General features: G+C 35.6%; 1 protein-coding gene across 2 annotated transcripts in view; it reads left to right on the top strand.

Moving 5' to 3' along the window:
• tarbp1 (TAR (HIV-1) RNA binding protein 1) overlaps window positions 1-14,423 on the top strand; it is a 105,073-nt gene that overhangs the window by 76,809 nt on the left and 13,841 nt on the right. For both annotated transcript variants that reach the window (XM_039738150.1, XM_039738149.1), the window contains 5 exons: window positions 1,409-1,611; window positions 1,746-1,827; window positions 4,969-5,137; window positions 6,489-6,668; window positions 13,950-14,074. In XM_039738150.1, the coding sequence (XP_039594084.1) occupies window positions 1,409-1,611; window positions 1,746-1,827; window positions 4,969-5,137; window positions 6,489-6,668; window positions 13,950-14,074 (759 nt within the window). The remainder of the gene's footprint in view (window positions 1-1,408; window positions 1,612-1,745; window positions 1,828-4,968; window positions 5,138-6,488; window positions 6,669-13,949; window positions 14,075-14,423) is intronic.

The following is a 14,423-nucleotide window of genomic DNA, read 5'->3' as shown; positions in this document are numbered from 1 at the left end:
CTTTGAGCATTTGTAAGTAAATATTGTTTGGTTTAGGCAATTTGTTTGCCACTGACCTGTTAAATTTCAACCTTGAAATCATCCATTATTTAATCCACCCATCCATTATCCAACCCGCTATATCCTAACTACAGGGTCACGGGGTTCTGTTGGAGCCAATCCCAGCCAACACAGGGCGCAAGGCAGGAAATAAACCCCGGGCAGGGCTCTAGCCCACCGCAGGGTGCGCACACACACACACACCCACACACCAAGCACACACTAGGGACAATTTAGAATCGCCAGTGCACCTAACCTGCATGTCTTTGGACTGTGGGAGGAAACCCACACAGACACGGGGAGAAAATGCAAACTCCACGTATTATTTAATGTAAAATTTAAATGATGATATTTTACAAACCCCTTCAGAGCTGAAAATACAGAAAACTTCCTATTCTTTTGAACATTTTTTCTGTTGTTCTTACATCACAATAACTACTTTTCTGTCTTTTGACCACCAGCATTCCTTTCCAGCTTTTCTTTTTTAATGTGGTTTTAATTGTTGCTATCAGAGTTTTAGAGTATTCTGTCTTAACCTGCTTATCCAGTTGAGGGAGTTGAAAGGCCAGAGCATATCCCAGCATCATGAGATACAAGACAGAGCACACACTTGGTCAGTCAGTCTGACCAGCACGTCAGTGAGATAAAGGGGAATCCAAAATATTCAGAGAAAAATGCATGGAAACGTGGGAAAACTATGTCAAACTCACAAAGTGACAAGGTAGAATTCAAACCCTGTGTACTGAGCTCTGTCATCCTTTATAGCTGGATAAAGTAAACAACATAGAATTAGGCCTTAATGCTAACATTTGCTGTGCACCATCTATTGGAATGTATTTTATAGTATATGTAATGTGTATTGCATTTGTCATTCCAACAGATGGCTCTCCAAAACATTTAATAGTAAGAAAATGCATCACTACAAATGCTTGTGATATGGCATCAGTTGGAATGACAAATGCAGTGCATTTCTCTGTCGTTTACCTTTTGGTATGAGATTCATCAAAGCGGTGCTAATGTTATTGATGCATCATATGTTGGAATGACAAACGCAGTGCATTTTAATACTGACCATGTTTGTGATGTGTCGTCTTTTGGAAAGATAGTGATGCAGCAACCGGACGAACACATAGACACTTGTCATTTTATTAAGTTGGATATATAACAATCAAAATGTTTTTCGACTCTCATTTTCATCCTTTTTCACATTACTTTTTATTGTTTTTTTTTGGATGGACCGATAGAAAACTGATAATGTAAGAATTTTATTTATTAAACATTTTTTTTTTTTTTAAACATTGTAACGATTGTGCATCATTTATATTTGACACATTTGCATCAGTAAATCAGTTTGACTTATGTTTTGCAGAGTAAACATTTGAAAAAGGCTCTTGATGTGATTTTATTGTGGTGTTTCAATCATAATTTTGCTGTTCGACTCTATGCCCTTTTGGCCTTGAAAAGGGTTTGGAATGTATGTAAAGTCAGCTGCTCAGAAGAGGAGGGGTTTTCTTTCCTGGCTCCGGTCATCGAGTCCTGTCTGCAACAAGTTGAATACATGCAAGGCTCAGGGTTAAGTATAAATCATTTTTAAGTAAGACCGCTTCTTTAAAGAAGCATACTATCTCTAAATAATTCTAAATCTTTTAATTTTTTGTTTACAATTTTTCATGGTTATATTAATCCATTTGTTATAATCATTTTAGGAATGCTATGAAGAACTGGCAAAAAATTCAAGAACATTTCTTTTTTGGTATATTTCATCCAATTAAAGATTACAGCGTAGAGGTAAATTTTGCATGTCACACTTCCAAAGGTTTTAAAGTTCTTGCAGCTTTCCTTTGACATTATTAACAAAATATACATAAATACTATATAAAATATATACACTGTTGAGTATGTGTGATTTTTTTCTTCCAGTTATTAGTTCAAATACCAAAGACATTCACTTTAGCTTGACTGACAACTCCAATTTGTTATGTGATGGGCTGACATCCTGACCAGTCTCCTTATGACCCTGAACAGGATAAATGCATTTGAAAATGGACTGATGTATGAAAATATATATGCATTCACACTGACATTATAAAGTTTTCTTCCTGCTGTAGGTTACATGTACTGTTTATATTGTCATTAGCATAAAAAACTGACTTGTTATATATATATATATATATATATATATATATATATATATATATATATATATATATATATATATATATATATATATATACAGTTTATACTTTCTTCAGCCCTATCTTCTTCCTACAATTCTCAAACTGGACAATCCTACAGTATGTGGCTGTTGTTCCTGCATGCCTTTACATAATTTCCAGCTTAGGACTGCTCTATGCTCACCCTAAACAGACTTGCTGAACTGGTTGTTAACCTCGTTGTTTTCTCTTTTGATAGTAGTTTTGACCAGATCAGCAGAGTTGAGACCAACCAAACTATGATAGTATCTTTGTCAGCTAGGCCAAGGAGCATTTCTTTTCTTCTTACCTAGGCTTTGCACCTGAACAGTACAAATGATATATTGAAGATTAGGATGGTGCTGCATCCTGATTCAGAAACCAGCTTCTGGAATGTATTAACCATTTTATGAGTTTCCCTCCATCTTGGGTTCATAGTCAAAATGTCTACTACACCTTTTCTTCACGTCAGTCTCTCTATCAGCTTTTCCTAAATTAAAACCTCTGTTTTTACAAGCCAGCTAACTCACAGTTACTTTTTCTACAGATCCTTCCATCCCTAAAACACTAAGTTTTCTTTTTTTAACATTTTTTTGCTATATTTTTTATCCTGTTTTTCCCTTTCTTCAATTACACACCAGATGAAGGTTACATAGCCAAATTTTGTGCCACTAACTCAATTTTCTTTTTGTTACTTGTGAGAGTAACCTTTTCTTTTTCCTAAAATACAGATGTGGACAACTTTGTTGGTACCCCCACACGAAAAAAGAATAATCCACAAATAACCTAAAATAACTTGAAACTGACAAAAGTACTTGGCGCCCATCATTGTTTACTCTGTATTTAACAAAAATCAGACTTGGCTTTAGAGTTTTAATTCAACAGAATATTTCAAGTAATAACACAAATAAAAATGGCATGGAAAAAAATTATGGGAACCTTAACTTAATATTTTGTTGGACAACCTTTAGAGGCAATCAGTTCAGCAAGTGATTCCTGGAGCCCTTCATGAGACTTCTTCCTTTTGTCCACTGGTAGTTTAGCCCACTCATCCAGAGCAAAGTACTCCAAATGTGTCAGGTTCTCCAGACTGCATTTTCAGTTCTTTCTGTAGATGTTCGATAGAATTCAAATCGGGGCTCATAGATGACCACTTCAGATTAGTCCAATGTTTAGTTCTTAGCCATTCTTGGATGCTTTCAGCTGTGTGTTTTGCCTCAACTGAAACAGAGCTTTCTGACACTGGACAGTACGTTACACTCCAGAATGTCTTGATAGTCTTGAGATTTCATTGTTCCCTGTACAGCATCAAGGCATCCTGTGCCAGACACAATAAAGCTTCCACAAAACATAACCAAGCCTGTTCCATGTTTCACAGTAGGTATTTTCTTTCAAAGCTTAATTTTTTTAATCTGTGGACACAGAGCTAATGTAACTTGCCAAAAACCTGGAGTCCAAAAGTGGAGTCCTCCTAGGTCACCTTCCATTGAGCCCACTGTCATTTAAAAAGCAATGGATGGTGCAATCAGACACTGATTGACCCTTTTGAGTTCAGATTTGTTCTGGGGCCAATTTTCCACTTACGGCCACATTCAGGGAGGTTGGCTACAGTCTAATGGACCTTGCTGCTGAGAGTTGATTCTACTATCTCTCTATTATAAAAAAAAATCTTGGGAGGGAGAGTAGGGACACGAGATATGATCTTCTCAGAAGACAATTTGACGTCCCGCTAGAGACACTTTAATGTCATGCGAGACAAGGCAGTGAGACAGCATTTAAAACAGGCTCACGGGCGTCTAACCTAGCAGTTGTTGGAATGCTTTTGTACTCCCAGCTCTTAAAACAATGACCAGTGACTAGCAGAACACGCAGCTTGCCAGCAGCAGCAAGCTAGCAGATGATCCGACCACTTCTCCTTTGCGTGAGTTCAGAACCCCCATACACACACTCACACACAATTTGAGCAGCAGAGACACGAAGTGGCAAAAGGACAGCTGCTGTACAGGCTTTTAAATGATTGATGCGCAGCAGCAGCAACAGAAAGACAGCAGCTGATCTGACAGCATCTCCTTAGCATGCGTTCAGCCATCCCCTTTACAATGCGAGCAGCAATATACGTCCTGCGAGAAAGAGATTTAACCTCCCCGGGGCCTGAAATAAAGGACAAGTATTGTTTTTACAAAAGTTTTAAAGTAAAAGTGAAAATAATGCATATGTAACAATTCCCATGAAAATAACAATCTCTTTAAATTGTATATCCGGTAAACCAAACCCAGGGCTGGGCAAGCAAAGAGCGGAGCCCCCTAGTAATATAAAATAAAAATAAAAAGAGGAATAACCTTGGAGGTCAATTATCATCCCGAAAGCAGATAGTAGATGTCACATAGTATATGTGTACCACATTTTAGGTCAATAGGTCAAACGGTTTGTGAGCTACAGGTGATTTAAAATCCCGGACAAACAAATGGACAGCCACGGTAGGGTATTTTATAAGACAATATATATATATATATATATATATATATATATATATATATATATATATATAATATATATAATATAATGTGTGTCTGTCTGCGTATGTAAATCATAACCTTTGTATGTACTGTACAGAATAGACCACATACTGTAAATGTATTTGATAGATTCCATCCCCCCACCCCCAAAGTCTATTGAATAATTTGTTGCTTTATATAGTGTTTTAATTGTTTTTGTTTGTTTGTTTTCTTTTCTTGAGACTATATTTTACACTTTCCCAAGACTGTCAGATCTTGCAGATGATGAATGGATTCCAATGTGGAAGTTTGAAAATGCAGAGTTTCCAGTGGATACTCATATATCCCTAAATAATCCTCAAGACAGCTTGACTAATCTAGTTGCTGGGGATTGGATTCAGCAAGACAAAGGTATGTTTTATTTAATTATAAACATTTTATCCTAACATCTGTTCTTGTCGTGTTAGTGATGTATTTCATTCACTGATGATTATCCACTTTTAATAATATCATTGATATTGTCTATTATAAATTAAAACTTCATTTTAAACTGCTTAAGGTCTGAGAACAGTTTTTGTAAGGCTATAGAATTTGGGAGCATGACTAAACTGAGGTTAACATTAAGAAAGGCTGGTGCAAGGAGAGAGAGAGAGAGACCTGGAGAGATAGTTTGTGATTCTAAGGCCTTGCATTTGAGCCTTAAGGACAAACTGGCAAAATAAACAATCTGCCAACTATGAAGCCATAAAGCAATAAAAAGGCTTATTTAGTGTCCAGTTCTTAGATTAAACTGGTAACATAGTTGAATGAGATAGAAAGGGAGTGTTCAACGTGTTTATGTATTTGGAAATCCAAGCCAATTTTGTTTTTGGCTTGTTTTTTATTGTTTTTAGTATGTTTGTGTATACCAATGTGGATTATATGGCTTCTGCAATCTGTCCATTGGTAAAACTGGATGTATAACAAATAAAAAATAAATGTAGAACCCCTTTCGGAACTATAAAATTATCGCCTTCTGGAGAAGACTTTTTTTTTCTCCTTACTAATTTTCATTCCTAATGTTAGCTTTACAATTAAAAGCTAAACCTTTTGGACATATCTGTTGAACTTACAAACAGATGAGATGTAATATCTGCTGCAAACATCATGCAATATCTGTCACTTTGTTTAGGCCAAGTGTAGTTTTATTTAGTGTGCAGAAACAAGCATTGGTTCAGTTTGAACAAGTACTTGATGTAGTTGCAGTCATTACACAGAACTTAACAGAGGTGCTTAGGTGATTCTGCTTTGCTAGATTTGGTAACCCATTTAGTTGAATTAATTGTAAAGTGACAGATACAGCTGCAGTCACCTTTATATTTTTAAGAATATGCAAAAAACAAATTGTGTCTTTCAACAGAGGAAAAACTATCCATCCATTCATCCACCCATCCATTTTCTTAACTTTCATATCCAGGGCGGGGAAAACTACAATATATTAAAGTTAATTGTGTTAACTTTTTTTATAAATCTAAATACATTTAGTAATTTCAGTTAATAATTAATATAAATGTTTTCTATAATGGTCTTCATATAGACTTGATTCAGAATTGCTGAATATACCACTACTTGCAAAATATTAACTAATGTACTGTTAAAAATCATTCAGATGTAAAACAATGCAACTAAGAAACCAACATTACCATGATACAATGTATAATTATTGTACTCTTAACATTAAAAATATTTTTTTCTTTTCTCTATTGAATGTATGGTGATGTAGCTGAAACTGACACTGACAATCAGTGGACAGATTTGCAAAAGAAAATGGTCCCATGGAAAAACAGCATTCCTGAGCAGGATCTGGAAATGATCTACCATGAACGGGCAGCAAAGCTCGGAAAGTCCAGCAGTGCCCTCATTGTGGTGGCCTCTCTGATTGACAAACCAACCAATCTGGGAGGTAAGAGCAGAACAAACTATGCTTTTTAAAAAATATTTATGGATGGATAAAATACTATACATATAATCAAAGTCTGTTCTTCCACTATGCATTCACATATTTTATATTATATATATTTTAATTCTGATCATATTGTGCTGTACACAAGGGATTAAGCTAGTAAACTACTGTTTGTGGAAGGGTAATTTCATGGTGATTCTATTTAATGTTGTTAAAATAGTATTTGTATAAAATAAAATAATGGAATTCAAATTTCTAAACCAATGCTTTGTTTTGAGAGTATGAATGGGAAGTGCTTTAAAAAGGATTTGGTTTATGCATAGGCATATATAGGCATGCAATAAAGTCATTGTGAACTGAAGCAGTCTTTGTGATTTGTGATAATAAGTAGCCCCTATATAAAGCATGGTCCTAGAATAGAATTACCTATGTGGCCAGTCCTTCATACATACTTTGTGTTTCAGCATTCAGTATACTCCTGTTAAAAATTGTCTTCTTTTTCATGTCTTCAAGTGATTAACACAGAAATGTCCAGCCTGCCTTTAATCATTGCTGCAATGTAATAATGAATTTGAGTTGTAATGAGTCCAAGGCTAAATACAAAATAGGAACAGTGGGTGCACATAGAATCTTTTGTAATGCCTTGCTTTTTGCAGTTGCTACTTAGCAGTCATATTTTTGGAGTGTGCCTATCAATGTAGAATTTTATTTAAAAATCTCACTCTCTTGCTGGTGGCTACAAGCATGTGAACTGGATGTCAGTCTATTTACTACCTATAAACAGCATTATATACTATTTTTTTCGAAATATAGTGTTTTGCAAGACTATATTTTCTGTCTCTCTGCTTTAAAAATCACTTAATCATAAAATGAAGTTTTTCAGTCCCCAAGTAGTACTGAAAAATAAGGTGTCGTTTTTGTCTCTTTTGTTCTCCATGAACAGTATTGTCTACCTGCACCTACCAATCTAACTTGCACATTTTGGTTTCTCCATCCCTCACTCTTTCTGAAACTGATATTAAATGTAAGCAGCAGCCAGACCTTTGTCCCTGTGGCATTAGTTGATCTCTGCTCATTAAAATTAAAGCATCTACAAAAGGCCGTGGAAGTTCCAGTGGTATTCTAATAATCTTTGAACCTTCACAGTAGGATAGGTGAATACCAGTTTGTTTGATAATTTGGAACACTAGTTTTTTATGAGTTTCGCTGAACTGACCCACCTGCATAGTAACAGACTATCAAAAACCTGTTAAAAAGGAAAATTAAAATGGTTAGTTGCAGAGCACCTGAGAGAGTACCGTACTAGCTGCTGATCAAGACCACACTACCTAGTGCGGCACTATGAGGAGACAATCATCGAGTCTAAGCGCATTTGCAGTGAACAAAGTGACACAATCAATACAGAGTTTAACTAAATTGCAGCTAGTCTTATTTTGGTTTCATATTTCTACTTAGTTCACTGAGCTGCCCATCTGTTTGCCAGTTAATGGCCACACAATGGCAGCAAACGTCTCACCCTCTCTCAATTAATGATGTGCCGCTACACATTCCTATTGATTTAAAGAGGCAGACATCAGGGAAAAAGTAGGTCCCCATGTAAACTTAATAAAAAATAATTGCAATCATTAAGCAACATTAGATCAAAATGAGTGATGCTGACGTTATTGTAAATGTTATTTACCTCAAGTGTATGAAAAGGCCCTGAAACCCCTATATGGAAAATAATGGCGACGAAAGGTAAACATTAGTAGGATTGTAATTGTCTCTCTGCAACTTCTGGGTGGATCTACTGTCAGGATGGCCTTGGTGCATGCCCCTGAGGTCTTTGCATATGCAAGAAAAAAAGTAACACCAACATTTTTCTGTTTCAGTGGTACTGTGCTCTTCCACACACATGTGCAGTACATTATATTGTCATCTTCAATCTAATGTATGAGTGAGTACTCCTTTAAATCTCCGAGAGAGGCCACCCCGGCTCATTTTTTGTTATTTATAATACAGGTAAAATTCCATTACAGTGAATATTTTTACATAGAAATTTTCATTACAACGAAGTATTTTTATGGTCCCAACAGTTTCCCCATATGACACAAGTCTATAGAAATCTCATTACTATGAAGCCCATTCAGCAGATACTTTCATTACAATGAAGTTCCCAAAAGATATTGAAATGCCTGAATGAATCTTCAACAGAGCAGTTAGTTCTGTGGCCGCAGCTCAGTTGTGCACAACAATCCCTAAACAGAAACATTGTAAAAAAAAAAAAAAATTCTTTCTTCGAACTTTGCTCGTAATGTTTTTTTGCTGTTTTTGTTTTAAGTGGTTTTCAGTGAAACCTTTTGCTTATCGCTCATCAACATTTGAAAAACATCCATTGGAATTTAACTCATTGTCACCCTCCTATAAAAACGGCAGACACGAAAAAATGATAACAGTTCATATTAAAAAAAAAAAACTTTTAATTTTTGCAGCTCTCGATTGCGGCAAAAAGAAAAAAAACGCCAGTGAATTCGAAATTTTACCATCTTCACTGTCAACTTTCTTGAAAGACTGAGCAAAAAAACAAGAAAAATCTAGGGTTGCAAACATATGCGAACTGCTGCATTTGAAAACGTTGAAAAAGCTGTTTTTATGTGGTTCAGTGATGCTCGTTCAAGAAACATTCCTATTAATGCGGCACTTATTCAAGAATATGTGAGGTTTGTAAACTCTCTTGGGATCTCCCCTAAATGACCGGGCAGCAGCAGGCTCACAGCTCTGCTGCGTCTCTCCGCCTAAGTAAACAGAAAAGATCTTGATGGGTGATGCAAGGAACATTGTAAATGCAGGTAACAAGATTACTTGGCCACTAACCTGGCCACAACCCTGCCTGACTGCTGTGTCTGTTTATAGGAGAGTGGCAGACTCCACTACAATAAATAATCGTGCTGTTCCTGTTTGGAAATCATCATTTGTAACATTTTCAGTATATGTTAAAATTTCTATAAAAAGTGCATAAATGCAGTGATTTGAAAGTGCAAGACAGTAAGTACTGTGGTTTTACTATCATCTGTCAACAATTTATTTGTATGTTATTACTGTTTTATACAGAATTTTATGATGATAAATATTTTGTCATCTGTTATGTTTGTAAATGCTCAATTCAATTAACTTACTGTATGTTGTCAACAATCTGATTTTGCATATGCTTAGATTTCTTTCTGCATAGGTGTGGTATATTTTTCAATAAACTAAACCAGCTATATTATTTTTTCATAGAAAGATACATTTTTACCTATAAATATAAATTGGATATCTCTTTAATTTCTACCTTAGATCAGTTTTGTAATTTTTTGTATAAGCTATTAATTCGTTAATGTTGTATTTTTGTTTGTGTTGTTCCACAAAGTCATATTTTTTTTTGAATTGTTTAAGCCATTACAACTGAAATGTTAAAGTTCATGTTATTGACAATAGCATAACTTCAGAAATTATCTCATGCAGTGCCTACAGTTAGTTTAATCTATACTAATAAAAGGCAAAGCCCTCACTCACTCACTCACTCACTCACTGACTCATCACTAATTCTCCAACTTCCCGTGTAGGTAGAAGGCTGAAATTTGGCAGGCTTATTCCTTACAGCTTACTTACAAAAGTTGGGCAGGTTTCATTTCGAAATTCTACGCATAAGGGTCATAACTGGAAGCTATTTTTCCCCATATAATGTAATGGAGTCTTGAGTTGGAGATGGCCGTGGGGGGTGGAGTTTCGTGTGACATCATCATGCCTCCTACGTAAGTACGTAGATAACAAGGAAGAACTCCAAACAGCGATCAGCACAAAACGCCATTTCACAATTGAGAAGGCAGAAAAACATTATGAAGCAAATGATGCATACAAGCATATTCATAAGTACAGCTACTGCGGAAACAAAGCACGGCGTGAACCGTAAGTTTATATTAAATTAAGTTCATAGACAGGCTGCCACTAGCGTTTGTAATTTAGTGCCTGCCCATATAAGGCCGCCCATCAGCGGCAATCCAATACAAACACTGCCGGTAAATGTTCACGGGTGAAGGACTGTGCTTATGCAGAGGAAGATGAGATGGTCAGGGTGGTGTTTGGCACAAACTCATTGAAACTGCGAGAGAAACTTTTAAGTGCCGGGTCTTAGCTGACATTACACGAGATGGCACCAGTACAGCTGGGAACCTTCGATGCAAGAACACCAAGCGGCTCACGTGAACTGACGCAGTGCACAGACAAAAAGCAACAGTTCCAAAGAGTGCTGAACAAAACCGAATTACACAATTGAGAAGGCAGCAAAAAATATGAAGCGCCTTATACATAGAATCATATTCATAAGTGCAGCTACTGCGGAAACAAAGCACACGGTGGAAAAAGTGAATGTCCTGCTAAAGGAAGACAGTGTAAAAAAACCCGTGCATGCAGTTTGTCACATCACAGATAAAAGGAAGACGAGCTGTTTATTGATGCAGTAAGGAACTAATCGATGAATGAAACCTCTTATCTTTACAACGATTGACAAACACGGAATGTAACTTGAACACATCCTACAAATACGAGCCTGATTGAAAGAAATAATGATAATCAAATCCTTGATGACAGCAACATTCAATAACACTCACAAAACAATTACTGTATATTGACAATCATGTTACGTTATTTTTAAAATGTTCCCTTTTCTTTTCATAACTTCTACTTCTCCACTGCGTACACGGGTATATATATAAATGTATATATATACCCGATCTACAATACATACTTTAGCATAGACAAGCCACACGCTGTGGCAATTGTAGAGTCTTCCTCTAACGCCGACATTCGAGGTTCGATTCCCGAGAGGGGTGTACTGACTATGTACGCTACCGATTCATTTTACCTTCAGATCTCCTTGGTTTGGGACGTATGAAAAATATTAGGTTAACGCAGAATCATGTTACGTTATTTTTAAAAAATTTTCCTTTCTTAGCACAAGCACAGCTGAGAAGCTTCGATGCATGTACTCCATAACGCGTTAAAAATAACGCATTTAATCACACTTTCAATTCCAAGCAAACGGAACTTTTGTCAATGCATGATTTCCTGGTACATCCATTACACTGATGCACACATCACAGCTACAAAAATGTTAGAGTCGGAATAAAGCGCTCCTACGACTGATCATTTCGACTCCCGAGCGAAGCCTTGATAAAAGCATGGTTTTGTGCACACTGAAAAGCAAGCAAAATTAGATGCATTACAGAAAGCGGACTTTGTGGCTCTTACTGGGGATCATTGGACTTCCGTGACCGTTAGTAATTCTAAATACATCTAATTACAAAATGTTCAATGATCACACTGTTTTAGCCTAATGTACAAAATAATTTTGGCTAATGTTACTCAGAGTTTAAAGAGTAAGCTGGTCAAATTACCTTTTATGTTTCTGACTTATTTTTTTAAGAAGAAAACTGCACTTTATGTTGAAATTTTGGTTATTATTATTTAAAGACAATACTATTCTGAAAATGTACTTAAAGTACTTAAACTACCACTTTATTTTTAAGTCTGCCCAATTTTAACCAGGGATGATATTTTTGTTTCTGTTTTGAATTCAAATGCAGTTTAAAGGCTTTTTTTCAGAAATTAAAACAGTTTCAGTTTACAATATTCATGTCCATGTCTATTATTTGATTCTGTCGCCCACTAAAACCTTTTTAAAAAAAAAAAAACATTTGCGATTTGGGGCAAATTTACGTGTCGATTACATACGATTAATCAAGATTAATTCTTACACAGCCTCTAATTAATTGGATTAATTTTTTAATCGAGTCCCACCTAATATATATATATGTAGATATATATATATATATGTAGATTTGTATATGTTGTATATACAGTATGTATATATGTGTGTGTATATATACAGTATGTGTATATATGTATATATGTATGTGTGTATATGTGTATATATAACTGTATATATATATATGTGTATAGATGTATATATATATATATATATATATATATATATATATATATATATATATATATGCCAGCAACACTCATGACAATGACAAAACAATTACATTGTCAATCATGTTACGTTATTATTAAAATGTTTCCTTTTCTTTTTACTTCTCCGCTGCCAATCGCAGGTATTTTGCTATATATATATAATATAAATAGATAGATATGACAACAACACTCATATCAATGACAAAACAATTACATTAACAATCATCTTACGTTATTTTTAAAATGTTTGCTTTTCTTTTTCATAACTTCTTTAACACACTACTTCTCCGCTGCGAAGCGCGGGTATTCTGCTAGTATTCTATAAAGCAGAGATAAAGAAGAAAAAAAAAACTAAATAAAAACAAAAGACTAAAATAAAAAGTACAAAAAATAGGAAGAGGAATCAATCTCTTCGTGATAGTCCTTTTTGTTAATGATGCCAAATGTACAACAATTGTTAATTTGGTAAGTAAATAAGCACAAGTGAGGAGTACACAAAAGCAGAAAACGAAGGGATACATAAACAACAAAGCTGCAGCCTCTCTGAGCCTATTTTCACTGATGTCACTCCCTGAAGGGGGGGCTCACCTAATAGCCTACATCAGTGTACCACAAAGCACTTTCTTCTCTCACCTGCCCACTCTGTCTTAATTTAAGCCTCTGTTTCTCACACCAGTGAGCCTTTGACCCCCATACACTTACCTTCCAACTGTAAACTTTTAAAGGTTTTCTTTGGGTATATTACTACTTATATGAATGCCACATCTCTTGCATTCAGCCTCCTACATTAAGTGCCCCTCTACATGTATTTTCAGGGTGTACTGTTCTCTGGCAGGATGCTTGTCTCTGCATTTGCATGTTGACACGGATTTGCTTTCAAAAATGTAATTTTTTATAAATTCTGTTTTGGAAATAGCCTTAATGAACATTTCTGCATTTGTGGGCCCAAGCACTTTGAGATAGTAACCAGGAAAACATGACTCTAGAAAATGGATGAATACATTATCCAACCCGCTATATCCTAACTACAGGGTCACGGGGGATCTGCTGGAGCCAATCCCACAGGGAGAACATGCAGACTCCGTGCAGGGAGGACCCAGGAAGCGAAACCGGGTCTCCTAACTGCGAGGCAGTGCTGCCCATGAATACATTAAATACAGTTAAATATACACTATATTATCTGCAAAGTAGCATTATCAGGCCAGAATGAGTGAGAAATGTTTATATTCTAAATTGTCATTGTCAAGTATATTGCTATTATTCCAACTTTTTTGTTCTTCACAGGTTTGTGTAGGACATGTGAAATATTTGCTGCCTCTTCATTGGTTCTTAGTGGCATGCATTATGTCACTGATAAGCAGTTCCAAGCTCTCAGTGTTTCTGCTGAACACTGGCTTCCTCTTTTAGAGGTGAGTTTCAAGATTTTGCCTCTCCACCTCTTTGTCACAATTGCCTATTAAATGAATAAACCTGGAAATATCCTTAATTTTTTATATCAAGCACAGCACTAAATTAATGCTATTACTATGATATCAGTAAACATAGCATAATATATTAGTAGTGTAGTCAACTTGAGAATGTATAGGTTTAGTGAACAAAATTGATTTGAACAGAAAAAGTATATTTAAGCACTCTCTTCGAGTGTTGTTATTTGAGGCACTTCAAACTGTTATGATGGTTGTTTCAAATTATTTAAAAAAAAAAAAAAGTTTGAAACTTACCTGGATTGTGTATTTTGTCTGTCTTCATTGGATATTT

Source organism: Polypterus senegalus, chromosome 16 (genome assembly GCF_016835505.1).
Source record: "Polypterus senegalus isolate Bchr_013 chromosome 16, ASM1683550v1, whole genome shotgun sequence".
Classification (NCBI taxonomy): domain Eukaryota; kingdom Metazoa; phylum Chordata; class Cladistia; order Polypteriformes; family Polypteridae; genus Polypterus; species Polypterus senegalus.
The sequence above is the reverse complement of the archived record's forward strand: the minus strand, read 5'-3'. Positions and strand labels throughout refer to the sequence as shown.